Here is a 27,166-nt window from a genome sequence, read left to right as displayed (position 1 = left end):
TCAGCAAGTTGTTCCTCCAGGAGCAACGCTTCGTTGTCAATGTTTTTTCCATTTACACTTCAAGTTCAAGACACTTGAGCAGCCCCTCAGTATTGGGTGGCCTGTGCAGGCATCCTTTACACGCTGCAACCCTGTTAGCTAAAATACCCTGCAAAAAGAATACGCTAAAGTGCTTTTTATTATTATTATTTACTTATTTATTTTTAACGTCCCATCAAAAGTGTTTAAAATGTCTGACAAAATGACCCGTTTCGTTGCTGCCGATGCTTTGAAATACAGCTTTCCCATGACGGCATAGCTGTAAAACACATTCGGCTTTTTTATTTTCTTTATTTTTATTTTTTACTAGTTAGCGATGGAGTTTTGCTATAGCCATTAAAATATAAAGAATAAACTGCCCCCAACTGTACAATATATATTTTTTTACCGGCGTTTATAGTGACAATATAAACTGTGAGGGTTAAGCCTGCATTTTTTTTGTGGATGGCACTGGAATATCGAGCTTAAGTATACAGCATGAGCACAAGGCTTTTATGATACGCAATAATGATGTAAAAAAAGGTTTTATTTCTTTAGTAAACTGACATCACTGCTTGTCCCTCTTTGTACATCTTGGGTCCAAATGTTTAGTGCAGCACAGCCTGGAGAGGCTTCTCCTGATGCTGTGGCTCAGCCCAGTGCTCCCTTGGCCAGATGTTTGCAGTGGTTGCACCAGACACTGACCCACATGCAGCCCACACTCACATTGTCAGCACCTCAATGAGGCCACATGCTAACAAAGTGGCTCTGCACATTGACCATTTGGAGTGTGCATGGGAGCAGCTCACACCAGTATATGCTTAGCAAAGTGAAGTACATGTCAGGGATCTGGGAAATAGATCACAGAATCATAGAGCCATAGAATCATTGAGATTGGCCCAACCCATGCCACCATGCCAACTGATCAATGCCACATCCCCACGTTCCTTGAACACCCCAAGGAATGGTGACCCCACCACCCCTCTGGGCAGCCTGAACCACTGCATCACCAGGTGGGATTATTCAGTACACCTCCTTCATGGAGAACTCGGTGTTTATCTGTTTTACAAATCATTGTCACATCCCAATGCCCTTTTACTCCTGTAATCCATCAAGACCACAGACTACACAGCTCTGTTTGCTTCACATTTTAGTGTATCCTCTCATGCTTGTGAATAACGGGGGTTGTTATGAAGAAAGGACCAGTTTGTCTGAGCAACTCCATACAGCATCATGCGTGATCCCAGTGCTGGTCTGAGACACCCAGGGCTGCCTCCTGCTCTCCTAACAAGTTCAGTCAGCACCCACCTTCTGATACCCTGCTATGTTCATAGAATCAAAAGCTTGGAAAAGGCCTTTAAGATCATCCAGCCCAAGGACCAACCCATCACCAGCATGCCTATAACCCATGTCCCTCAGTGCCATGTTTTTCCAATGCTTTCTCAGCCTGCCAGAGGCTGTCCCTCTCACCTCCGTTTTAACTGGAAAGGGATTTCCACCCCACGGCCCCGATTCCGGCTGAATTAATGGTTTTTGAACTGAATCAGCACATTTGAAGTTAAAACAGATCCCCACTGAGTCTGTACATTTTTATTACTGCGCGAGGAGTGCTTAGGAAAATAAAAGGAACAAGAAAGCCCTGAGATTGGACCACCCTGTCGAGGGGGGAAAAACAGAAATCAAGCTTGTTTATATGAAATATATTTATAGGATCAAGTGACAAATATGGTACGAGGCCTCAGAGCCCAGCTCAGGGATACCACATTCCAGTCTGGGCACTCGTGATGAAGAAAATTTAATTGAAACTGGAGCAGGTGTAGAAGGGGTCTGCTGAGTGTGGTGTAGGGTGTAGGGAGGCCAGGAGAAATGAGAACAACTGGGTTTTGTTACCATACAAAACAAAGAAGACAAAGATGACCAGGATCTGAGAGCTACCTAGAAATATACTAAATGAAACAAAGCCAAGTTAAATCCAAGGCCCATCCTGACAGAACAAATCAGTGTGAACTAGCTGTGAATGCGTGTTGTTTGGGAATTAGAGGAAGTCTTCCATCTTCCAGGCAGAGAAGACCTGAAGGAGCCTCTCAGCCAGGTCAGTGCAGACAAGTAAACCAGTGCATTTGAAGATAGATGTTGATAAATAGACTAGGATGCTGGGTGGGAAATCACATTACATGACGGGTCAACGCACTCAGTATCCCCAGGACAACTTTTCTGGCTGATACTCCCACATACGGATGGCTTTTATGATCTGAAATGCTCTTTTGCCTTTCCTAGGCTGAGGACCTCAGCACCTTTAGAACCCTCTGTCTTTATCACCTGTGAGCCCTGTGCTGTGTATATAAACCTCCTGGCCCCACCAAGCTGCCGTTCCCAAATCCACCAGGGGGTCACTGCCACACAATGAGATGCACTTGCTCCCACGGGGCTGAACGAGCTGCTTTCTTTCAAAACACCCTTTAGCTGACAGCTAGGAATAGCTTTCCATGATGACAAGCTGTCATTAATATCATTCACCACAATGGCAGAATACGTGTTTGGAGAAAAGGGGAGAGAGCAATCCACTGCAAACAAATGTTTCAGCAGAACACATGCACTGCGCTGCGGTTTCAAGAATGACAACATGAATATAAAAATGTACATTGTGAATATTAGTATTCCCTTAAATATGTGTTCACGTTGCTTAATGAGTCCCACCGGTGGCGTTAGTAACTGAAGGATTTGGGTTGGCACATTATTAACTTGTTAAGTAGAAAACAGTGATACAGGACTACTTGTCGTGTGTACTGTAAGGCATTTAAAAGTTGCATTCAGCATAAGCAACTGAACAGAACTAAAGGAGCTGCCTTTAAAATGATGCTTTTAATGCCGTAACCCTGTAAAATCCCACGGTGTTAAAATTGTGCAGTGTGTGGGATTTGTCCCATTTTCCTGCCTAGCCTCCCTTGCTCCTCTCAAAGCCCCGTCCATCCGTCAGCCCAGAGGTGGACGCACAGCTGTGCAGAGCAAAGTGATGTTTTGTTAGGGAGCTGTCAGGTCTCTAAAGCAAATTAAAGTTAGAGCTATGGACCGTGCTGCTGCACTGGGGATCCAGCTGTGAGAGGGGGGCACAGCTGGAGGCTCTGGGTTGACCTTTCCAGCTGGAGCTTGAAGAATTGATCGGGGTGGCCAAACTGGGTCCATTCTGGACATTATTTCCTCTGCACTGATTGTAGCCATCCCAAAATCTCTAAAATAGGAAAAGCAATTAAGATGCTAGACCTGCTGCTGAAATACTTGGGCTCATGCTTGGGCTGACTGAGGGCCTGATAATCTGGTCCTGTGGCACTGGGACACTGGGATTGGCACGGCTTCCAAAGAGGCTCTTCTCCAGCTTCTGAGAGCTGTGCTGGAGAAAGGACCTCTTTGAAGGTGTGGTTGGTGATGGTCATTGCATCAGTGTCCCACACTGCAGAGGTACAAGTCATACAGACCTGAGGGGACACTGAGGCTGGAAGGGCCAGATGTGCCCCTTCCCCCCTTACTGCAGACCTCAGCAGGGGAAAGGAGTTCCCACTGTACAAAAAGGCTGGGAGGAAACAGTGCCTACAAGCTTAGGAAACAGCACAGGCTTGGCTGATGAAAAAGGGACGTGTGTGCATCTTTGAGCCATTGATTTTTTGTCTAGACAGAGAAAAAAAATATCTTTTACTGCTACTTGCAGAGGTCAGCCATGAAAGGCTTCTTCTCTCATGCTACTCACAACACTCATGGGCAGGCTGTGAGCCCTACATTTCCAGCTTTGGGTTGCACTGTCATTTCCAGCACGTCGCTGCCAGCTCCCATCGCTGACGAGGAAGGGCTGGCTGAGGGCACTTACAGATCGCTCAAGGAACAGCGCACTGGAAAAGCCCTATATTTGCTCCTCTGTGCTCCTTGTCAAGCTGTACATCAGTCAGCAAAGGCTCAACGAGTCACAGAAGCACGGCTGAGCTCAGAAGCAGAGCTTGCTCGTGTGGGAGGGAGGCTAAGAGATGCCAAATCTAAGAGGACTTAAAGGAACCTTAAATGGTTCGCTGCTGGTGTGACACGGTTCAGGCCTCTGAAGTTCAAGGCTGCAGATAGAGCAAAAAAAAAAAGGAGAAATTCAGCCCAAAGAGCCAACGAGCTGATGTGAGATGTGCTCAGGGCAGAGTGGCAGTGTCCTCTTATGGGGCTGGGACAGCTGCCCGGGGGGGGCTGTAATCAATGTGCATGGAGGTGTTCAGCACACATGGGGATGTGGCACTGAGGGATGTGACCATGGGCAGGTGGGGCCCTTGGGGTTGGGCTGGGTGATGTGAGAGGTCTTTTCCAGCCTTTATAGTCCTGTGGGGCTGTTGGTGTATGACGTGCAGCGGGCACTTGGGGGGGCTGCAGTGGGGACGTGAGCCAGCTCTGGGGGACAATATGGGTTTGTATGTGGGATATGGGGTCCAAAGAGCCTGGGGGACAATATGGGTTCATATGGGGATATGGGGGGCAAAGAGGCTGGGGGACAATATGGGTTCATATGGGGGATATGGGGTCCAAAGAGCCTGGGAGGCAATATGGGTTCGTATGGGTTCATATGGGGGGCAAAGAGCCCCGTGTGGCGGACACCCGGCGGCACCGAGCCGCGGCCACGCGTTGGTACCGGGCTGTAGGGCGGCGCGGTGCCGCAGAACTACAACCCCCAACGTGCCCCGAGCCGCGGCCTCGGCCTTAGGCCTGCGCAGAAGGGCTCGGTGCGGAGGAAGCCCCGCCCCCGTTGCTGTCAGGCTGCGCTGCGGTTGGCCGGCGGAGCTGCCGCTCAGAGCGGGGTCGGGGGTCAGAGTGCGCGGAGGTGAGCGGCGGTGTTGGGGACTCGTGGTGCGGAGCGCGTGCGGGGCGGGGGGGCAGCGCCGGACCGGGGCGGCCCCGGAGCGGGAGGGGGGGGCGGCAGCGGCGGCGGGGCGCGGCGGGGCCGGGCTGCGGGCGGCGGCGGGGCCGGGCCGGCAAAGGGGGCCGGGCGGGCCTGGAGGAGGCGTGGGGCCGCCGTGGCCCGGGGCGGGGGGTGGAGGCCCGGCTCCGGGGGAAGCCGCTGCCCGGTGCTTCGTGGCGGCGGGGCCTGCGGGGGGATGAGGCCGCGACGCCGTCGGGCGAGGAGCGGGGAGCGGAGGAGGCCGCGGGGCCGGCGTGCGGCGGCGTGCTGGAGTGTCTCCCGCTCGAGGCCGGGCTCCGGCTCCGCTCCGCACCGCTCTGCGGGCTCCCTGCGCCGCCGCGGCCTGCGCTGCACAGAGCGGGGGGGAGCGGGCGCTGCTGGAGCCCCGGGAGGGGAAGCGGCGTGTGCTGAGCGAAGCTCGGTGTGATGTGGAGATGAGTAGGTAGGGACGGGGGGGGGGCGGGAGGTTGGCGGCTCTTCGTGTGCCGGTTTCAGCTGTGGAGCCTCTGAAGTGAACTCGGAGGGGCTGCTCGGGCTCATCCTTCACTGGCACTAGGGTTGTTTTTTTCTCCCATTCTTTTCTTGCTGCTGCCCTGTTACAGGTGTTCTTTCCCAAGCGAGGTCTATTAAATGATGAATGTCCCTTTTTCCTCGTGTTCTGCCATTTGCAAGTCTGTGTCTTGTGGATTCACTTGGTTGTTGCTGGCCTATTTGCTGAACTCTGACACTTGTTTTACCTCTTCCGTGTGTACTTCAGTTTCTTATTGAGCTTTGGGCCCAGGAATGGATGGATGGATAGATAGAGTTCAGACCAAGCAGCAGCTGAGTGTTCTTTCAGCAGCAGCACAGGGGAGCAGAGGGTTCTCCCCTTGCTTAGTGTTTGTGCATTGCCTCTGGAGAAGTATGCAGGGTTCAGAGCGTGGTACCTCCCAGGCCATGGCCCATTGAGTGCTGCCAGAGAGTTGTTTATAGATGTATCTTAGAATGGGAACTCGATTTTACTTTATCACTGAATTGCTCTTTGCAACGTTGTGGCATCTCATCGCTTGAATGTAAAGTTGGCATATGAGTTATTATCCCAAGAATGAACGATTCTTAAAATAAATAATGCCTTAGAGATCCAGTTGGTTGCTCCTCATTGTGTGGGCTCGGGAAATTGGATGTCAGATATTTTTGTTTCTCTTTAAAGTACCGAGTTCTGGTCTTTGCTACTTAATGTTGATGTTAATTTACTGCGTGGTCTAAATTCTTGTCTCATTTCAAAGTGTGGCCCTTCTGTGCTTCTTGTTTCTTTCAAATTTTGGGTTGTTCTGAATGACATGTTTGTTGTTTTCTAAAGGGAAAAAAAAGAAACAGATTTGAGTATTACCGAAATCCATAAGAAACCCATTAAAGCCTTAAAGAAATAGCAGCAAAAACCCCAACATGCTGATGTGCTTGATGCTAAATAAAGAAGTCCTTGGGTTGTGTATGCTCTGAAGTGATTTGATGTGACCTTAAGTTTCCTCTCTGCAGTTGAGGGACACTTAACTTCAGATGGATCCCTTTGTCTTAGTTTTCTTCCCACTTAAATTATGGAAGTTCTGGAAGACCTGTTTCTGCTGCTGTATTTGACCCATTGGCCTCCTCCCAGTAAAGGAGGCAATGAGGCTGCAGGTGCTGCTCTGTGCTTGGGTGTAGGGCTGGCTGTGGTGGCTGTGTTCATAGAAGAACATGGGAGACCATGGAGCAGCTGTGCAGCTCTCACATGTCTCTGGGTCTGAAGCACATGTTGTGGCTGAGAATGTTCATCTTAGCAACTGCTGGTGCTTTACTCTTAACTGTACCGAACTAATAGACTGATAGTGTGGTGCACCAGCAAGCAGGAGAATGGGGAGAGAAGAGGACAAGCTGTTGCATACGAAGCGTGTGTTAGAGCAGCAGTATTGACTGCTGCTGCCAGATCCCATTTGGCAGCTTTCCCCTAAGAGTGCTACCTATACTGATCAAGTGCCAGCTGAATGGTTGTGCTTTTCCCAGACACACCACACAGGTAATGACCCCTCACTCCCAGATAGCCTTGTTTTTTTCCTTTCTCCTTTTAAATTAATAACTTCAGTTGTATTTGTTGCAGTGGCACTTTATTTTCCTAGCAGCCATTGTGGATATTAGAGTCAACAACTTCCCTGGCTGGTTTTCCAGGGTTGCTGAGGTTGGGTTGTCTGGAAACCTCTTGTAGCTGTTCCCCTGCTTGGAGCATTTGTCCATCCAGCAGGACAGGCCTTGGGCAGTAACAGATTTCTGTCATTAATAATAATAATAATAATAAACCATTTCTAGAGTTCATTTGTGAAGATCAACTCATGAGGGTATACCAAGCAATGTCAGCATTGGCTCCCTGCATCTAGGTTGATATTTGTTTGGCACTCTTAAATATTAACCCTCGCATTCATTTATTTTATTTCAGCTTAGAAAGGTGTGCAGCTGTTTAAGTGGTTTAAGCAACTGAGGCGCTCGTGTATGAAAATCAAGTAATTGTGCATGCTAGATTCCATTAAACAAAGGCCAGCCTGGTGTTTCTCCTTTCCACAAAATTAGGCCAATAAGCAGTAGTGGTTTTTACTGACTGCAGGCGTAGCTACAAGTCTCACTTCTGGCACTGGGAGCTTTGTGGGTTGAGAGCACTGAAATGCCATAAATTTCAGAACTCTTTTCCAAAATCCAGGGCTGGGAAAGTTTGGATGAAAACTAAGATGTGTTGTTTTTTGACAGTGAATTGATTGAGCTTTGGAAGGAGCAGTCTGAAGGTAGAGGGGAGCCTCTGTGTTGGATTCTGCCATTCAAGGCCAGAAACTTTTCTGAAGGATGCTCGAGCCTTTGGGCTCAATTCAGAAGTAACGAAGTGGAAACTTTATGGCCTGTGTTACGTGAGGTTCAGACAGGATGGCCCAGTGGGCTTTCTGACTTCTGTGTTTTATGTTTATGCTGCTAGAGCCAAGATGCCTTCTCCATGTTGTGCTCCCTGCCACACCATCCCAGCCATAGATAGCACATGGTCAGGCCAGTGACTGAGCAGCTCCACTGGCTCATCTCTCTCCTGCCTCTGCCAGTGTGGGCTCACCCCCTCCTCAGAGCTCTGGCACTCATCCAGTCCATCCCCAGGCTGTTTCGTCTCACTAAGCCGGCAGGAAACTATCTTGTTTTAATTGTGTTTTATTCTGGCTGCATTAGCCATTTTATGGGTTCCTGTGGTTGAATCAGCTCACAGCGAGGCCATACTAGCTCAGAGCTGGTGTCTGATGATCAGCAGGAAAATAAGAGTAAGAGGGAATACGGGCCTGCCTTCTGAGACCTATTGGGCTGGTTAATCCTGCTGCATATAGGTTCGCCTCAGGGCACTTTCTTATGGCTTCCATGCTGAGATGGAAGACTGGGCTTGAGGGTTCTGGATCTCTATAACTCTGCTCCTTGATGCTGACTCTACTCTTCTGCTGGAGCTTGCCAACCTTTTGTTGTATGCATCTCTGCTGTTGCTGCTTGCTTTAATATTTGTCATTTTCCTCTTCTGCGTTTATTGTAAGTGATCAGTCCTTTACTGAGCAGAACTTCTTCCAGCTTCAGCTTAGCTCTGTTTGTCAATCCACAATTACTCTTGGAGAAGGTTTAAAAATACCCAGCAAAACCTGTCTTAAGAGACCAGTCAAGGAGGTAACAAAAGTGGGTTGCCTGGCAGAGGTGGCCTAATAAAATCAAAGTGAAATTATACCGTGTGTCTTCAGGAGCTCTTCTGGGTGGTCTGCGTGGTGCAGGTGTCCCCATGTCACCCTGTGTGCCAAAATGGGTTGATTTCCCAGCCTCATAGGCTGTGGTGTCCCCAGGAAGGACTTCCCTTTGCCTTAAATCACCCAGGCCGTCACATGTCTCACGGAGTGGGAGATTCTGATGCATTGATGTGACCTAGGCCTTTGTCATGGCAGCTGAGGAATGCAGTGGGATTAAGGGATGGGAGAGAACTTTCTTATTAAGCCAGGACTGCCCTCCGTCTTGTAATCAACCCTTCTGTGTTCACTTGCTTCTTCTGCAATGCCCAGGCAGGGTGATGCGCTGAGCAGGTTGGTTTTAATTCAACCATTGAGATGTGCATCTCTCTCAGATGAGTAGTTTGCCCTGAAGCTTTCATTCTTCTCAGCAGTTACCTCCTGCGCTGCATTGCATGGAAGTTTAGACTGTAAGTTCACGAGAACAGGGACCTCTGCATGCGCAATGGGGAGAGGCTGCACACAGTTCTGCAAAGCAGGATGGTTAATATCCAGTTGTAGCTGTGATGAGTAATGCTGGGACAACACAAAGCATCCCCAGGCAGTGCTCTGGGAAGGTTAGACTATGAGCTTTCAGAAACATGGGCTTGGTTTTCCACCAATGCTGCAGACAAACCCAGCCAGAAATGGGGCAATGTCGTGAAAGTCTGCTGGAGTAACAGTCAAGGGATGATGCTGTGTGGTTAATGTGTTAAGGAAGAGAACTTACCTGTCTATTCTCATGTTACATTATTAAAATGGTTATAAAAGCTTTGTGTTTCGTTGTTTGTTTTACTGTGTTTGGTAAGTTTGGACAGTGGTGGATAAGCTGAGCTGGTTTTGTGCTCGAGCCTCCTTTCCTGTCTCCCAGGCTTAGCCAGGTGGTGTCATGTTTTGGACTTCAGTCCCTCCAATGAAATATTTTATTTTAGGTTAATGCTGCTGTTTTTTATTAGGTTCTCTCTATTGTTCTTCAGTTACTTCTTCATGTAGCTGAAATACGTGCTCACAGTTGACCTCTGAGTGCACATTTGAGCAGCTCCCAAATTGGAAGTCCTGCTTTTGTTCTTTTATCATACTCTGTTCCAAGAGTTGCTGAACGTATGCAATGTTACCCTACAAAATACATCTTTATAGCCCTGTCTTTTTACCTTTATATTTATGAACATAACTCAGTAAAATAAGATGAGTCTGACTTGCATCTTGGACTGCTTTTGGTTGCTCTAGCCTTGACTTCAGCTGTCTGCTAGAGAGCAGCAGTTGTCATTATATATATATATGCTGTGATAATGTAATTATACATTTAGCTTGTAATGGAGGCTTTATAAAATATGTTGCTTAAGGTTAGTGGGGCAACCCAAGCAGAATTTGTCTTTTTCCCCTCTTCTGTCTCCAACTACGATGGGGAATATTTGGGGCTTGGAAGCAAGGTGAGATGCCTTCTTTTGCTCCAGATTTAATTAGATTTAGTTGTAAAAAGAACTAATGTTCATTACAGAGAGCCTGTTGAGCTCAAGTTCCCAGGCTTGAGGTTCATTGGTATCTCACTATTGGTGGATAGCTGTTACACGGCACCTAATGCTAACTTTATCTTCAGCTGAAACCCACCAGACGTGGCCCTTTCCTGTGTTATTGGGTGTTGCAACTGTAACGTGCTGTCACTTAGGGCTGTGTACAATCTGTCAAAACAATTCCTGCAGTCCAGCTGCAGCTCGTGGGCCCTTTATATTTCATATATATCTGTGCAAGGAATTGGAGCTGCGTGATATGAAATACTAACCCAGTAGGGTTGGATGCCAGATGTGGCAGTTTGCACTATCTGAGATGATAATCTCACCCTCCGTACATGAGAAGTATAGGCGTGCTTTTATGCTTAGGTGTGGAAATGGGATTGTGCAACTTTATGTGTGTAGAGCAGGGTTTCTAGTTTCTGAAGCTGCATTGCTTGCATTGTTGTCTGTTTAGAGTGTGTGGGGGAAATAGGGGATAATTACTCATGCCCTGCATCGTCACAGCAGTTATAAATGCTTTACATGACTTCTAATAAAGCGTGTTTGCTCACCAGCTATCTTGTGCTCGGAGGCACTCTGACCTTCCCAGAGAAGATGATGTAAGGTCTTCCCAGGGCACCAGGAGCATGGCTGGGTAAACAGGCAGTTAAAACTTCATTTGGCTCCGAGCGCAGGCTGTGCAGCAGTGTTGCTCCTGCTCATATTGTCTGCATAGGGCAGTGAGCATGGAATGCTCCACCTGCACACACCTTGCTCAGTGCTCAGCTCCCTGCATTTCAGATGGGCTCACTGAGCATAGACTGCCTGGGAAGGTGTTGGTTGGTTGGCTCTCCATGCCAGCTGCTTGACAGTGCCCATGTGGTGCAGGCTGGCCTGAGGATTCTCACTGCATGTGTTCATTGTCCTGACCGTGCTGGCAAAGATGCATGAGGGAAGCACTGATTTTGTTGCGTGTAGGTGGACAGCGTGGTGTGCTTTATTGCCTGTGCTTGATATATAGGGGTTGGAGCCTGCCTGCCTCCCCCATCCCAACTGTATATTTCGCTTTATAGCAGGCTACAGACCAGGTTTTTACCATGACTAACTTACACACCACTGTGTTCTGAGACGTTACATTGCAGTGATGGACCTTCAGATTCATAGCTGAAAGGCCTGAACATTTCAAGCACGTACATCTTAAATATCTCTTATCTGAGTCAGGTTAGAAGTAAATGTGACTGACTGCTATTGCACACTAATGCATTTATTAATGGTAGTAAAATCCGTAGGTGGGAAAGCAATAGGTCGGGCTGTGAGCCCCTTTGGGATACATGCAACATTGGGCTTGAGGGGAAACTTTGATTATGCTTTTGTAACTTAGTTTTTCAGTTTTCTGAGTACCCGCTGCTTGGCACACGACTAACACAGCCCCATGGAATGTGGAAGCTCTGACGTGTGGCAGACCATGGTTTGCAGCGTGGGCAATGCTGGGAGCCCTGCAGCACCTCTGCTTCCCAGCTGTGCTGTGCCGGGTGCTGCTCTGGCCCCAGCCCTGCTAAAAGGAGGTTGCAGAGCGTGTGTTTACCCGAAGCACACAACCTGCTCAGCTGCAATTATCTCCTAATCTGGTCCTTCCGAGTTTCTCTGGTCTCGCAGGTAAATACAGATTTAGCTGCTATTGAAGGCGTATTATTTACCTCATTAAGTGTGTGTTTTGGCACGTGCATTATTTACCTGATGGACTAACGGATGGGAAAGAGCAAATGCTGTCTTTTGTGCAAATAGTGCATTTGTGCGTGGGCTGCGGGTGCTCCATTTCCCATTCCACATTGAGCACACGTGGCTGGGTGGGACCTCACTGGCTGTGCCCAGAGCCAGTGCCCCATGTCCTCGGCCCCACAGAGGCTGTGCTGTGTGTGGGGGATGACACAGAGAGCTGGGAGGGGTTCCCGTGTGCTGGCTTAGTGGGATGGGCTGGTGGCATTGTCGTGGTCAGTCCCTCTGCGCTGGGTCTGTAGGAGCAGGGAGGTCTTGGTGTGGCTAACGGGCTGCTTTGAGGGGTCACGGTGCTGAGGTGTGCTCACTGTCTTTTAGTTCCTGCCATGTATTAGAAGTTGTGTTGTGTACAAAAAGGTGAAAGCCTCGTTGGAAATCTCAGTGAGTTTTGGATCCGACTTATCAAGCATAAGTAGTTCGTGTTGTTCTGCTGTGATAAGGCTCAGCAGGTACATGTGATCTGGTGCCTGGAGCCGTGGCTGTTGTTCTGTCTGTGGCTTTTAATTTAGAGCTGTTTGCAGAGGGTTGATTTCCAGGAGCGTGTGTTTCGGACTACTTGAACTCCATCCATAGTGCTTAGTGCAGGCTGCTGTGATGCTTCAGGTTGGCTATGCTGGAAGCCACACAGGGAAGCACAGGGATAACCCCGAGCAGAGCGCGATGGAGCGGTGCTGACAGCACTGAGATGTGAGTGCACAACTAACACGAGTCTCTCTTCAGTTTCAGATGCCTCTGGATGTTCAATGATAGCACTCCTCCATACTGGAGCAGCAAAGTTTCCCCAACACTTCCTTCCAAGGGCAAGACAAGCTGTGTGCCTGCTCCTCCCTGCTGCTCTTCTCAAAGGGTACGGCTCCATCATAAGCAGGAAACTGGCGTCCCACGGCTTTGGAGCTTCCATGGCAGCAATGTCATCCTTCCCTCCACAGAGATATCACTACTTCTTAGTGCTGGATTTTGAGGCTACATGTGATAAGCCACAGATTCATCCTCAGGTAAATAGTTGATGCTGTTAATTCTCTGCTTATGAGCTGATGCTGCGGTTCTGAGAGGTGGAAGGAAAAGACTTGGTGCTGAATAGCTCACTTTCCTTGCACCTTCTTTCTATTGCTGCTCCCCCAGTGTTCCTGCTCTCTCAAGCAGCAGTGCCAGGTCACTGTGATGGAAATGAAATGAAGGAGCCTGATTTTCACCAGGGAAGTGATAGCGCATGTGTTATCACAGACGCTACTTAGTCATGTATGCTCGTTGTCTGCCTGAAGTGGTGGGGGTTTGAAAATTGCTGACTGGGAGCCTGCAGTAGAAGAGTGCTCACAGCAACCTTTGATTCTGTGAGGAAAAGGTTTATTATTAACCAGTACTTTATTAAAAAACAATAACAACAACACAGTTTGGATGGTATGAGTGTGTGCAGCATAACAGTGTTTCTAAATAGGGAGGAACAGTGGTTTTTGAGCTGAACTCAGACTTTATACTTTCCTCTGTACAATCAGCCTCATATTAATATTGCTGTTAATGTGTGCATCAGGCCTTAGATGAACTTTGATTTGCTTTGCTTCAAACATACTAAATGATGAACAGTTATCAGTGCGGCATCTCTTTACAGAGCTGGCTTAGTGCAGTGGGTTTGCTTCAGTCCAGTCCATCTGTGGCTTCCTTTGGGCTTATCCTGCGAAAGGAGTGCTGTGAGTTGGGATCAGACTTCAGTCATCTCAAGTGCTGCCCATCCCTCCTGTTTCTTGACAAAAGGACTGCAAATTCTCTGCTTGTATTCTGGGTCTTTGTGGGAAGCTGTTGTGGCTCTGCATCCCGCTCTGCAGGCGGTTGTAACTGCTCTCCAAGTGAGATGTCAGGCTATTTCCTGCACGCTCAGCCTCGGGTGCACAGACCTGTCAAGGCTGTAAATTGGATCTACCTTGTCCCTTTGGATATGGGCTTGGTCCGTGCACATTTTGATGCAAAACCATGATGCATGTGGAGCTAGTTTACAGCTGGCAGTAAAAAGGAACATGAGTGGAATATGATTACTACTGTTTTAAGGAGCTTTGTCCCCAAGTCCTTGCCAGAGAAAGTAATGGCCTGGGCCAATGCAGATCCGCTATATATTTTGTTGCACCTTTAAGGTGGAGATGTTCTTCAGTGTTGTTTTTCCAGCCTGCCCTGTTCAGTGCCTGTCTGCATCGTATCTCGTGTGCTGTGAGGGCTGTCAGGCACTCACGTCCTCACAAACAAACGAGTTTGACAAATAAATAATGCTCTTACTACACGGGAATCGGTGTCAACAAAAAGGCTGAATTTGCCTGCTGGAATCGGGCAGCTTTTCAGAAAAGAGCCTTTGTTAGCAGATGCCCCTACCTGTGTTTCCCCTTCATGCTGACCAGTGTGACTGTGGCTCTGGTCATTGCTGGGCTATGTGTGTGGGTGAGCAAACTGTGCTGTGTATTTCTGTGATGTTGATTTTGTGCAAGGTCTTCCTGGCAGAGTGGTGGCACACAGGTTTTGGAGATGTGATATGAGTGTGGACCTGGGAGTGGTTGGGTTCTGATCTTAGTTGTGATCCTGGTGACTTCTGCTTTTGTTTCCTTACTCGCAAAATACAAGTGTGGTAAGGGATACAGTGAAATCCAAATGCTCTAGAATTTGATGAGGAGGCTGCATAAAGAGCTAAGCCTCTTTAAGCTAAGTGATCCAAGTTACATTCAGTGGGTAGTCATAGCTGTAAATTTAGCCAGCTCAGCCTGGAAGTCTGGCAGAGTTCACTTGCACTGCGCAGTACGCTTCACATTTCTCACTGACGACTCATCACATCATCCCAGCTCCTTAGCAGAAGGAGCATCTTTTTCTCTACGCCAAGGTATGTACTGCCACATCTGTTCCCCCTTCCTCTGTATTTACTTGTGCTCCTCTGCAGTCGGCAGCCTCATTGTCCCTGGGGAAGCCCGTGGTGCTCACTTCTCACTCGGAGCTCCTGTGTTTCCATCCTCTTTCATGCTGTCTGGTCCCTTCCAAGGTTCTGTGGCACAGCATCTGCGAAGGGGATCAAGGAGAGTCAAGGGCAGCAGTGTTCCCCTGGGAAGCCATCTGTGGTGTGACTGCTGGCTGCGTGGCAGCTGCCCTGTGCTTCACCACTCCTGTGGTCTCTGCCCTGTGTCTGCAGAGGAGAGGTGCTCTCAGGGCTTGTGGCACAGAGCGTGCCAGCCAGCCTGCACCCTTGTCATTTTCCTGTCTTGATAGTTTTCAGCACATATGCCCCCAAATCAAAGTGCATGTTTAAATGCACAAAAGGGCAGCTTGGCTTACAGATTTGTTTATGAATGATGAGGCCATCCCAGACAGAAAAGTAGGTGGAGAGTTTATCCGCGTTACCCCAGATGGATAAGTGGGAAAAGTGGAAGAATAGAGGCACGGCCTGTGTCATGTAGTGTTTTAACCAGCCAAAGGTCAGCAGGGGGTTGGCAGTAAGGGATGTTTATGGCTGCTCCATTGCATCTCTTCAAAGCTTACCTTGTGTTTGGAACTCAATCCGGTGCCCGGTGGGGTCAAGCAGGAGCTGGATCTGCAGCAGTGGCAGCGTGCTTCATCCGTCAGCTCCAGCTCTGCTGCTTTCTCTTTTCCCTTGCTGTCTGCTAACAGTTAAGTGCCTGTTTTCGTTCATGATTAGCTCGTAGGGGTAGGTACATGTGATGCTTTAGATACAAAAGGGAAGATGCATGAATAAATCTTGTTCCCCTGACTGTGACCAAAGGCAGAGAAATAAATTAATTGCAGGTAATAACCTTCTTCTCTCACTTGAACAGCGTGGTTTAAATATCAATACAAAAACATTGTAATAGTTTTTTTTAAAGAAACTTGAAACAAATAAGATACACTAATGTTTGCCTTTTTTTTTGGTATGCTTTTAATTTAAAATGATGTCAAATGAAACTGGACGTACCCATTAACTTTATAAATACAGAACATCACTCACCATTTCAACATAAACTGCAATCATTGAGACTATGAATATGCAGATGTTCAGATTCTAATTTATTCCTAAGCATACAAATAAGGTATGATCATAGCACAAAACCACGTGAATAAATGAGAGCCAGTCTTTCTTTACTGTGATTTGTGAAGGGCGGGCTGGGACTGCAGGAGGTGGCTCACGAGGCAGCTGGTTGCTTCCATCCCATGGAAGGGCTGATAATGGAGATGTGCTGGTCCCTGCCTGTTCTAGCTGGGTATCCCCCTGCAGCAGCTTTCTGCTGGCATGGTTCTTGTGTAGCTGTTAAGCTCAGTGCGTTAGAAATCACCTGCCAAAACCTGTATCGGGGCTGATGGTGAGTTGCTGAAAAGTGAAGAAATTCAGGCTTGTTTCCCATGGCAACTTTAACTCAGCGCTCTCACGTATAAGTGTTACAGTGGCATATTAATCTGCAATTACCTGTCTTCATGCAGCTTAGGCTTGGGTGTACTTTTAAATACACAGTCCTCAATTCAGCTCTTACAGTGTTATTTCTAGAGGAATGCCATTAAAGATGCACGTAACGCAGTCGCTTCAAATCTCTTCTTTTTTTTTTCTACTAAAAGTAAATAAAAAATATGTATTTATCATCTCTTTGCCAATTATGGCTTACTTTATACCCTTTATTTAATGAAGCTACATGGCTGTTGCTACGCTGTTCTTCTTATGTCATAATGCTTTAAGTTCTCAGAGCATCAGGAAATAGTTCATAGAAAAGCTGTTTTAGATGGCTTTTCTGTTCACATTAATTTTTCAAACAATCGTTTGAAGAAACTTTTTGAGGCCTTGTAGCTGCTTCATCTGAGCCGTTCCGCGTTCTGCTAAGAGCACATAAATATCCCTAACTCAATGTGCATCTGAAATTAAAGAGATGCGGTTCCTTTTTATCATATTTTCTATACGTCGTGTGCCTCATTGCAGTTCCACTGGACTGTTGTGAAATCTTATTTTGGCCACTATTGAGAATGATGTCTTTATTTTAAAGGACGTGGGGGTCGGAGGAGGGCAGGCAGGGTTCTGGTGTGGGGCTGCAACCCACAAAAGCTGCGTTCTGTGGGGCAGCCGTCCTGCCTTGGAGACCTCCCTCAACTCCTGCAGTGAGTAGGGACAACCTTGCTGTGACCCGTGTGAATCTGACAGGGCAGGAGAATTACCTGTATTTATTTAAAACCCGATGAGCTAGATAACGTGCACAGTGCCTGAATCCAGATCTCCTGGAGAGCACAGCGTACAGACCACCAAGCAAGACACCTGATGTATGACAAAATTCAAAGCAGTTTCTTCCTTCAAGATACAAACTCAGCATTGTGATAGCAACGAGCCTCAAATACCAGATGCTGGGGTGGCTGCTGCAGTTCCAACCTGATCCAACCTGCTCTGCTCGTGGTTGGACATTGACAGCAATGAGGCGGCCGCCCTGAAGCCGTCCATCACGCTGCCCTTCCCCTTGTGCAGCTCCCACCTGTGCTGTTTGATGGCTGGATCCTTAGCTGTGCAAACATCTCATGTGGTTTGGGTGACAAGCTGCCATGTTAAGTAGGTTTGTTGTTACAGTGGGAAGTAGTTGAGCTGCAGTCACCCTGAAAAGATCAGATCTGCGCACATTCCCGAACCAGCAGGTCAGCTGCGTGGTGCTGAAAGGTGGCTTTGCTTCTCCCTAAAGCAGCTGATGGACGTATGGAGGATGCCAGGGGTGCTGCCACCGTGTGCCTTTCTGAAGGTAAGGGATGTGCCAAGTTTACTCTTCCCTGGTGTGGCAGTGGGGATGCTGCAGTGCAGGCTCCTGGTCCTGAGATCTGTGCTGTCTTCATGGCTTTGAACAAAGCCTCCCCATAAAGAGGAGGATGCAGGGAATGCCCAAATGCCCTGCTTTCATCCCCTCTGTTAGGCTGGGCACTCATCAAATGGCAGCGCATATCTCAGCTGTGTAATTTAGTTCCTCTCCATGCCAAGCAGAAGCGCGCTGTCACCAGTAGTTAGCTGTGATGTTTGTAAAACCCTGGCTGTTCATTTACATGCACTAACATGCCCTTTCTGCCCAGCCCAGATGTTTTAGTGTTGCTGGGAACATCGATCGCTTGTGCTGCTCAATAGCAGGTGAAGAGGTTGGAGCTTGAAATGATTCGATGATGCTGCAGTGGGGATGTGCAGGCCAGCTGCCTGTAGCAGCAGGGAGTGGACTCCCACCTATCTATCTATCTATCTATTTTTATATATTGATATATAGTGTAGCTGTCATCTTGTAATAGATAATACTTAAAAATTCTTTCGTGCTGCTTTTAAATGGTTCGAGTGTTGACTTCCCTCCAAACAGTTGGTCTTGAATTGTTGTCTGTGTCAGCGGGGATTTTCTGGGTGGTTAAGTATATGTCAGCAGCATTCAAAGAGGTGAGCTGAAATGTTGGCGTGTCTCTATTTTGCATCCCAGGTGTGGTAAGAGGGGGGAATTCTTTATTCTTGATGGTGGCGTGCAGCTGAGGAGATGAAAATAGTGGGGGAAAATAATAGATCAAAACCAATGGCTTTTGACAGATAAGGTGACGATGAGAGGCAGGAAGCAGTTTGTGAGCAATGGCCACCAAGGGTTTGTTTGGGGTGGAAAGACAATGGTTGAGAGCCCTCTATCAAAACGTCAGGCACAGCAGGTTGAATGGAACAAGCCCTAAGCTGGGAGGTGAGATGCTGTGTTTGAGATGTTGTTGTGGTGCTATAAGGAGGAACCTCAGATGGAGTTTTGCAATTTGGCCTCCATATTTAAAACAATTGAGACTTACAAGGGGAACCCAAAGAGGAGAGGGTGAGTGTGAGCAGGGATCTGCAACACACACGTGTGAGTGAGGGCTGGGAGGCATTGTGTGGGGCTGTGTTTGTGTCGGGGTTGTGGATGGTGATCTCTTCTGTTAGAAGAAAGGCAAATGCAGCGTTCTGGGCTGTGTCTGCTGTGGGGAGGAGGAGCAGTCATGAATTTAAACAACAGCAAAGGAAATTCAGATTAGGCATTAAGAAAAACTTTCCATTGATAAGACTAATGAAGCACTAGGATGGAGTGCCTGGGGACTGCGAGTCTCTCTTATTGGAGTCTGTAAAAGCAGCCGAGACAAAGTCGGCAGTGATTTAGGGGCAGATGCTGATGGCTTCGGGCAGGTGCACGGACTGGATGTCTCTTAAAGCCCAAGCTCCTGGAGGCATGTGATTAGATGGAAATTTCAGCTCTTATTAAAGAAAGAGAAATGGTCCCTCATCCTCATGGTTGTAAGGAAGCACCTGCAAAATCTGAGCTGGGTTTGGTGTCAGCACAGAACCTGAAAGACTGCTCCAAGTTGAGGAAATCCAGATTTTGGCATCAGGTTCCGCTGCCTGAATGTTGGTGGTAGAAGGTGAGGTTATCCTAAGAGCATAGGGGAAGGAAGAAACCTTAGATATATCCAATGATCAGGGATATGAAGCTGCCCTCGCATCTTCTCTTGGTGCTTCATGATCTTTCTGTGTTCTGTCTGTGCCCTGGTGTTTTGATTTTTGGTCAGCATCCTTGGGAAGTCAGCACAGCTTTGGTCCAGCTGGAGTCCTGCTGTCTCCCATCACCTTTGTGGCTCTCGATTTGGTCAGTTCAGTAAAGATTTAGCAGCAGGGAAGAGACCTCTGAGGTCATCTCGGCTGCTGCCCCCGCGGGCCAGCGAGAGGCTGCTCACTTGGAAAGGGCTTTAGTTAAAATAATAATTAAGGCAGAGGATGGAAACAGGGGATGCAGACCTGTTAAGGGTAGTGCTGTCCTTACTGTGTCCCTTTTCCATTTTAATTGCCTTGGGAAAGGGAAAAAAAAAAGTAGAATTGCAGGCCTTTAAAAGCTCTGATTCTTCCTGCTCCTCGCCACCCCCCTGCACCCACCCGGATCTCGGAGGCATCAACTCTCATCTGTCAAAGTGTAAATCAGCAATTAAAACACAAACAGCGAAATGCCAAAGATGACCCGAAGCACAAAGCAACTGACAAACAAGTCCGGACAAATCGGCGGATAATTTATAAGCATTGCCCTAAAATCTAATTATTTGGCAATTCGAATTTGCAGCCGGCCAGGGCTGTGCAATAAATTTAACCCGCCATAAATTATTTAGGAGCAGCCCGTGGTGTAAATCAAAACCACGAGTGTTTGTTTAAGAAATCAGCTTCTTGTGCATAAAACGACTTTTTGTTTTTCAAGAGTGGACGAGAAAAAATGGCTGAAGGAAATGAGCTGTGCTGAGCCTGTATCCCTTCTGTGGGACCCCCTCATCTGTTCTGCCTGCACCTCTTTGGAGGTGTGGTGTGGTCTTTGGGAGGATGTTTTATGCTTTTCCCTACCAGAAAGAAATCCTCTTCTCTCAAAGGCATCTGCTTGTTTTTATTGCGTTTTGAATAGTAGGCTCTGATTTTTATGGGCACCTTTTATTCTCGTGTTTATTAAACTTCTTCCCTGGTAGTTTTAGGATGGAATTGTCCACATGGTCTTCCTCAAATATGTAATCAGTGTTCTGGAGTATGCCCTGTCCTCAGCTCACATAGGACTTTGGTTAGAGGGCTTTTGAGAGCCAGGCAGTTGAACAGGGCACGGAGTGTGTGTGTAGTCCTGCTGGGTCAAAGCAGTGAGCAAAGAAGTTCTGCTGTAGGATGAGTGCAACCTCGGCTGCTTTCTTTGCCAAACCCCAGAGGACTCGTTGCTACAAGGAGACACCAAGTAGGTGTAGTTACCTGCTCTTGCAGAGCTTCAGTTGTCAGTAAAATGGAGAGAGCCACGTCCTTGCCCTCTGTGCTGTGCTGTAGCAGGGATGGGAGCTGTATTTAAGGTGGCTGGGCAGGAAAAGACTGGTTTTATGGCACTGATTCCTCATGGCCTCATGAATTTTTCAGATCCCTTTGAAAGGGAAGCCCAGCACTGCTGGGTAGTGCCCTGCGGATGGCCCGGCCGCATTGCTGGCACCCAGCACCTCTTCTCGGGGAATGTTTAAAGAAACAAGGCAAATCCGAGCCAGCTGTCACATAGATTTGTTTGAATTACCACGAAATCATAAAGGCAAGGTTGTTGTAAAGAGTGCGGGCTGGGTAATGGATCCGTGTAAGCCTGCGGCTCTGAGGGTTCTATTGTTGTGGAGTTTGGGGAGCAGCAGAGGGAGGGACAGGGTGCCCGAGCCTCTGTAAGCACATTAGTATTGATTTTGGAAGCTCTGTGTTCTAACAATATAAATGCAAATGCCCGTAATTGGGCGCCGAGTGCAGAATTTCCCCACACAAACCATATTCAACTTTTCACCGCGCGGAAAGGAAAATAAAAAGCTGCTTATTTATTGCCGGCGGTTTGAATCCCGGATTTCCTTTCAAGTTACTTCGCAGTGGTAAATAAAAGCTCCTAATTGCGGCGCTCAAACAGGGGCGTTTGGGGCTGTGGGCCCCCCCAGCATTACTGCTGGGTGCTGGGTGGGGGAAACAGCAATGCTGAGGCACACAGGGGGCAGTCAAAGTGATGGGAAGGATAAGGGATGTCAGTAAGGCTCTGTCTAAGTTCCCTGTGCTGCTCTCTGCTCCTTTTCTCACCTGGCCAAAGCACTGTGTGTAGGGATGGAGCTTACCAGGCTGCTGGGAGGTGTGTGTGTGTTAGGGCTCAGCATTTCATCATAATTACTAATGAAATCCTAGATCTGTAATAACATTTTGGATATCTAAAACAAACCATATGCTTGTTAAAAAAAAAAAAGAAGGGAGGGGGGGAAAAGTGGCAACAGATCAACTTGAAGCCATAAATTCTTGGTAATAGAGGCCTCTCTTTTTTTTTTCTCCCTTTCTGTTTATGTTTGATAGATATTTTTGTTTCTGCAGGAATGTCAACTCTTAATTTCATGATGTATCATGGGCTTAAGAAAATTGAATTTAATAAAGGCAAAAGATGAATGGCACCTTTAAAGGTCCCAACACTTGTCTTTATTAGCAGGACAAACTGCAGGGTCTCCGAACACTGCTTCTCTCCAAATGAAAGTTTAAATGAAAAGTACAGCAGTGTCACAGGTTAAATTTCATTGCAGGACTGGCTAACGTTGTTACTGAGGAGTGGGGCTGATTTCATGGGGCCGGGATCTGTTGCCTTAGATACCGACGGAGCAAACACTGCCAGAGCCTGGAAAAATCTCCGCTATAGGAAGCGTGCAGATAAACAGCCTTTGGGGAACGCTCCTTTACCACTTGCTTAAAAACAGACCGAATAAGCCCTGAAGTGCTGCTACTCTTTCTCCCAAGCTAAAGTTGCTCTGTGGGTCCCACCCTGACTGCCTGGCTGTGTGCTTCCCCAGACCTGCGCTAATGTTGGATGTTGTTAAATTTTCCACATTTCTAGTAGCATTTAGTTTTTATTTCCTCGGCCTATTTTAACCTGACCCTCCTGGCTGTGCTTCCTGCTGTCAGTGCTGGAAGGCAGTGCCTTTGTGCATCAGCATCCCACCATTCCACGGCCCCTAGTGATATTCCCTGTGTGTGCTCCATTGCCCCATTCAGCTGTGTCCTCATCCAGCCTCTCTTTCTCCAGTTCAATGGGAGATGCCACATGGCTATGCCTTTGGCTGCAGCCAGGCAGTGCTCAGCCCTTCTCCTTCTGTGTCCTCCTCCCTATCCATTCTTAGCAGTGGGATCTTCAGGTCCTCCTGACCCTTCAGTGGGTATGAGGAGAGATGCTCCCAAAGCTGCTCTGTGTGCACAGCTGCCCCTGTGAAGCCATCTGACTGCTTGCTGCCTCCCTCTGTGTACTCCAGCACTGCATACACTTGGATCCATTCATTTCTCCAACCTGCAGGCACATGCCCCCTAGAGCACATCCTGCTTAGGGCCGGATACCTCTCCTCCCGGGGACACGTTGGGTGTTTCCTCTATTTACATTATTTGCTGTTTCCATTTACCCACCCACTGCTGTGTCACGATGTCATCAGCTCGCACGTATGACCTCACATTAATTTCCCTCTGCAGGTCATGGGGGTTGCAGCCAGGGTCCAAACCGGTGTTAGTAGTGCTGCGAATGCACTTCCACATGCTAATTTTACTCACAGGAGTTATATATATATATATATATATAAATAGATATAAATATTATTTGTCTCTTCCAGATGTTTTCAGGCAGTTGTTGTGGGGTTTTTTTTTGGCGTTGTTGTTAAACTAATTCCATTCATGTTTTAAAAATTTATGAAAGCGCTAATAAAAATGTCAGGGTGGTAAAAATGTTGGCTTTTGCTCAGCTTTGATTAAATTTTGCAAACTGTTTTTGAATATTAAAAAGCAATATTTTTTTGTATTCTCTCTCCCCCTCTCCCTTTTCTCCCCAGCAGTGATTTGAGAGGCTCGGTGCGTGGATATCACTCAGCAGGCTCATTTGCACTCCAGAACCTCGGTGCCATGCATCTCTATTAAATAACATAGACAAATTATTCTTTAAAGACACCAAACAAATTGTCGCTTCTTCTCTCGCATTAAACTGGAAGGAGGAGAGGGAGTGAAGAAGGAGGGCTGCAAACACAAAGGATTTTATCGCTTTTATTCGGCGGTTGGCTCCTTTAATTTCGTATATATTTTTTAATAATTGTGAAATCCATCGCAACGGGATTTGTTTAAACTTTTTATTAACAGGTCCATGTAAATTTTTGATTGTTGGTTATTCAAAACAATTGAACATTCTTCTGATGAGGAACGTTTTTATTTCCCTATCAGCATAAGTTGTCTGCAAAGAGGAAAATGAAGCAGGGCACGCTGCTGTGCTGCGTTCCATGGCAGTAGCTTGGGGGGGGGCTCCAGTTCCTCTCCTCCTGCTGCAGTGTTCCTTGTGACTTTGATTTCACCTCTCCTGGGCTCCTGCACCTTAGGATGGAGCTTTCTGTTGGGCTTGGCCCTCTCTGAGGCTTCCATTTATTTGGTTTACACCAACAGCTTCTCTTCTTCTCACCCCATTCAGGAGATCATCGAATTCCCTATCCTGAAGCTGAATGGAAGGACGATGGAAATCGAATCCACCTTTCACATGTATGTTCAGCCTGTGGTGCATCCCCAGCTTACGCCCTTCTGTACAGAGGTAAAGTGCAAAGGTTCCCTGGTTCTCTGAGTCCTGTGGGGAGCAGGTTTCCATTGCACCAGGGTTGGGGCCCCCTGCTCACAATGTCCTGCCTCACGTTGAGGAGTTATGTCCTGATAGCTGATGTCGGTTCTGTTTACTACTAATGGATATATTCCTGGGTGACCACAAGACAAAAGCATTGCTGTGTGTTGGGTGATGCACAAAACACTGCAGCCTCCATATAAGCTCTTTGAGATTGTGCTGTGCTGATCATTGATGGGAGAGGTCACAGAGAGCATCAACACAAATGTTTTTAAGCTCCTTTTGCTTTGGATTTTTTTTTCCTGTTCCTCCACTGTTTTAATGTTATCCAAATCAGCAACTAAATAACTGACTGTGGTCTTGGGGTATATGGGCTTTTATTCCATCCTGCTATCATCCAGCACCACTGGCACCATGGTGTGTTTTCTCCATTCTCTTTGACTGCATTCTCCATTGACAAGCTTGTAGTGACTGGTTCAAGGTGACTCCTGTCTGTTAAGTGGAACCCTCTTTAGGATAGTCAGCCCCTTCCATATTTGGACATTGTAGTTTCTTTGTTGCTTTCTCCTGTAGCTAAAAAGCAGCCAAATGTATTTTATTTACATTTATAATATGTATTTATTTATTTATTTACATTTAAAAGAGGTAATAAATAAGCACAGAGAACATTATTCCTAGGAAGGGGCTTTCAGAAGGCCCCGTTTTCACACATTTATAGCTACATTGGAAGTGTTTTTGCAACCTTAACACAAGAAGGCTGGACAACTACTTGGGCTGCCCCTATGCACAGGAGGCTTGCTGGACATATGCTGATACAGATGTCTGCTGTGATAGATCTCACAGCTTGCACCTAAGAGCAATGTTCCCTTCTAGAGTAAGGCCTGGAAGGTAAGTGATGTGCGTTACTGGATTTCTAGAGAAGTCATCTCACTTATTCACTCCTACTGACATTCCTTTTCCTAGCAATTCCTCTATTGCGCCTCCCCCCCCCCCCTACCCTTACCCCAATACCTCTTGCAGTGCTTTTTTGCAGAGGCCCTATAGGAACCTATGGGGTCTGGGAAACAGGTAGCCCCAGGAGCAGCCCCAGCTGTGATGTGTATTCCATTCCAGCACAGCCCCTGCGTACACAGCTCCACCGCTCACCATCAGCTTTCAGCTGGTTTCTGTTGTCTGAAAAATATCCATTTTGCTAAATGCCAGTAAAGGGCTTTGTCTAGGCACCTCTACTTACAAAGGGTGAGATTTATTGGCCTCTTTGTCTACAAAGAAAGACCAGGCCTGATTATCAGATTGTACACCAGAGACAAGTGTTTAGGTAATCAGCAAACTGTCTTGGAGTTGAAATACGATGGTTTCTCAGATAAACTCTGGAGCAAAAGCAGCGGAGTTGACACTGCATGGGAGCCTGGCTGCGCTGCTGCTGCTTTCAATCTCCTCACCCATTGCTTTGCCAAGAGGCAATCGCACTGCTCGGTAAGGACTGTGTGTGTGAGGCTCAGTGGGGCCACCCAATGTTATTCCTATGGTCTGGAGCATCTCAGGCACTCCTCTTGCTGAAGAAAGCAATATGAAAAGGGTGTCTATAAGGGCAGAGGGCTTGTGGTTGCCTTCAGGGCATCTCTCTGCTTAGGTTTTGTTGTGGCTGAGCTATACCCTGGCTTCAGGAGGATCCTCCAATCTCCCATACCACTGCTGGGGAACACGCCTTCCACACTGCTTTGTTCTGTTGCCCTGTTCTGATCCCGTATCTCTTGGCAGGACCTGAGCTGTAAGGCTTGGTTCTGGTGAAGGGTGTGTAAAACATTCAGGCAGAGAAGGTGGGAAGAAAAAGCTCCTTGTGCCCTTTTGGAAGATACAGGTGGTTTGATGCCCATGAAAGCTCATACCAGGAGCTGAAATGAAAGGTTCCCTCTACGCATGAGGTGCTTGTTCAGGCTTTTTCATGGTACTTTGCTCTCTTTTTATGATTAATTTTTATTGATTTCTTTTTTTTTTCCTGAAGGAACAGACAATAAAAGTACAGAAAGATAAATGCCTTATCGCTTGTTTATGTTCCCAAATACCGTGTGCATCTTGGAATCGCCAGTGAAACTTTACAATGGTGCAATTTGATGTTTTTATATTTTATCAAAAGCCTGAGATCAGATAATATTGCAGAAAGCCAGTGCACCTGGGTGGGTGCTGCAGGTGATCAGCTTAACCGAGAGCAGAAAAGATGGCAAAGGATGGGAGAGCAGAAAGCTGGTTCCCTTTGAGTGGCCTCTTTGGTAATGAATTGTAACTATCCTTCAGGCTCTTCCTGCAGTTGGGCTGGCTTTGTCCTCCTGTGCCAGGTAAATGCATGGGGAGAGAAGCAGCGAGGAAGGGGAGAAACCAGCCAGTGTGCTTTAAAAACCACTTTGAAGAGCTGCATGCTAATCTCCTAAATCTGTTTGCCTCTTAGAATATGGGGAGTCTGCAGGCAGCAGCTGTTATCCAATTAAAATACAGATTAATATGAAAACAGTTTCTAGGATATGAGCATCTGTGTCCCTCCACTTCCTTAAAATTCCACCTTATAATGACTTGATGAACTTGAGAAACCCACCTAGAGGAGCTCCGCGTTCTTAAAATTAGAGTACTTTCCCTAAAAGGTATATATTACCATTGCATGGAAGTCACGAAGAGAAAATAATCTTTTCACTTGCAGCTTATTCAGCGAGTCAAGTATTTGGTATTCATTAAATGCAATTACAGTTTAATTGGAGTTTAATCTTTTTTTTTTCCCCTCTTGTTCCCCTTCTTCTGAGTTCAGTGCTGTAAACCAAGCAGCCAATGGAACAGTGTAAAGCAGCAGAGCTGCTGCCAGCTGCCATGTTGTAGCAGAGCCCTCTGGTTTATGCTGAGACGTTCTGTGCAGGAGGCCACGCTGGTCCCCTGGAAAGTGCCAGATGAAGGGAAATACTGGAGTGTGCACTTGTTATAATAATGATTTTTTTAATTACTTGGGTGCATTGATGGCAAGCTACTGACCTCCAATATTCAATATGTTAAAAGACGGTTTTGTCAGTTGGAAGGCAGACAGAAAAATTATCTGCTTTC

General features: G+C 47.2%; 1 protein-coding gene across 6 annotated transcripts in view; it reads left to right on the top strand.

Annotated features, from left to right (window-relative positions):
* The first annotated feature begins 4,830 nt into the window (after positions 1–4,830).
* Positions 4,831–27,166, top strand: part of ERI3 (ERI1 exoribonuclease family member 3) — a 93,959-nt gene continuing 71,623 nt past the window's right edge. For 3 of the 6 annotated variants that reach the window (XR_001556889.3, XR_014932805.1, XM_015870228.3), the window contains exons 1-3: positions 4,831–4,861; positions 12,702–12,976; positions 23,942–24,058. Coding sequence is in view for 3 of the 6 variants with exons in the window: in XM_015870228.3 (XP_015725714.1) it covers positions 12,725–12,976; positions 23,942–24,058 (369 nt within the window). In the remaining 3 variants the exon portion in view is untranslated. Of the gene's footprint in view, positions 5,382–12,701; positions 12,977–23,941; positions 24,059–27,166 lie in introns of all 6 variants that reach the window. The other 3 variants (XR_014932804.1, XM_085511552.1, XM_085511553.1) reach the window with 2 other exon arrangements.

The sequence above is a fragment of the Coturnix japonica genome, chromosome 11 (assembly GCF_054131305.1).
Source record: "Coturnix japonica strain WE chromosome 11, WE-NBRP24, whole genome shotgun sequence".
Taxonomy (NCBI): domain Eukaryota; kingdom Metazoa; phylum Chordata; class Aves; order Galliformes; family Phasianidae; genus Coturnix; species Coturnix japonica.
This window is presented reverse-complemented; position numbering and strand designations above follow the sequence as displayed.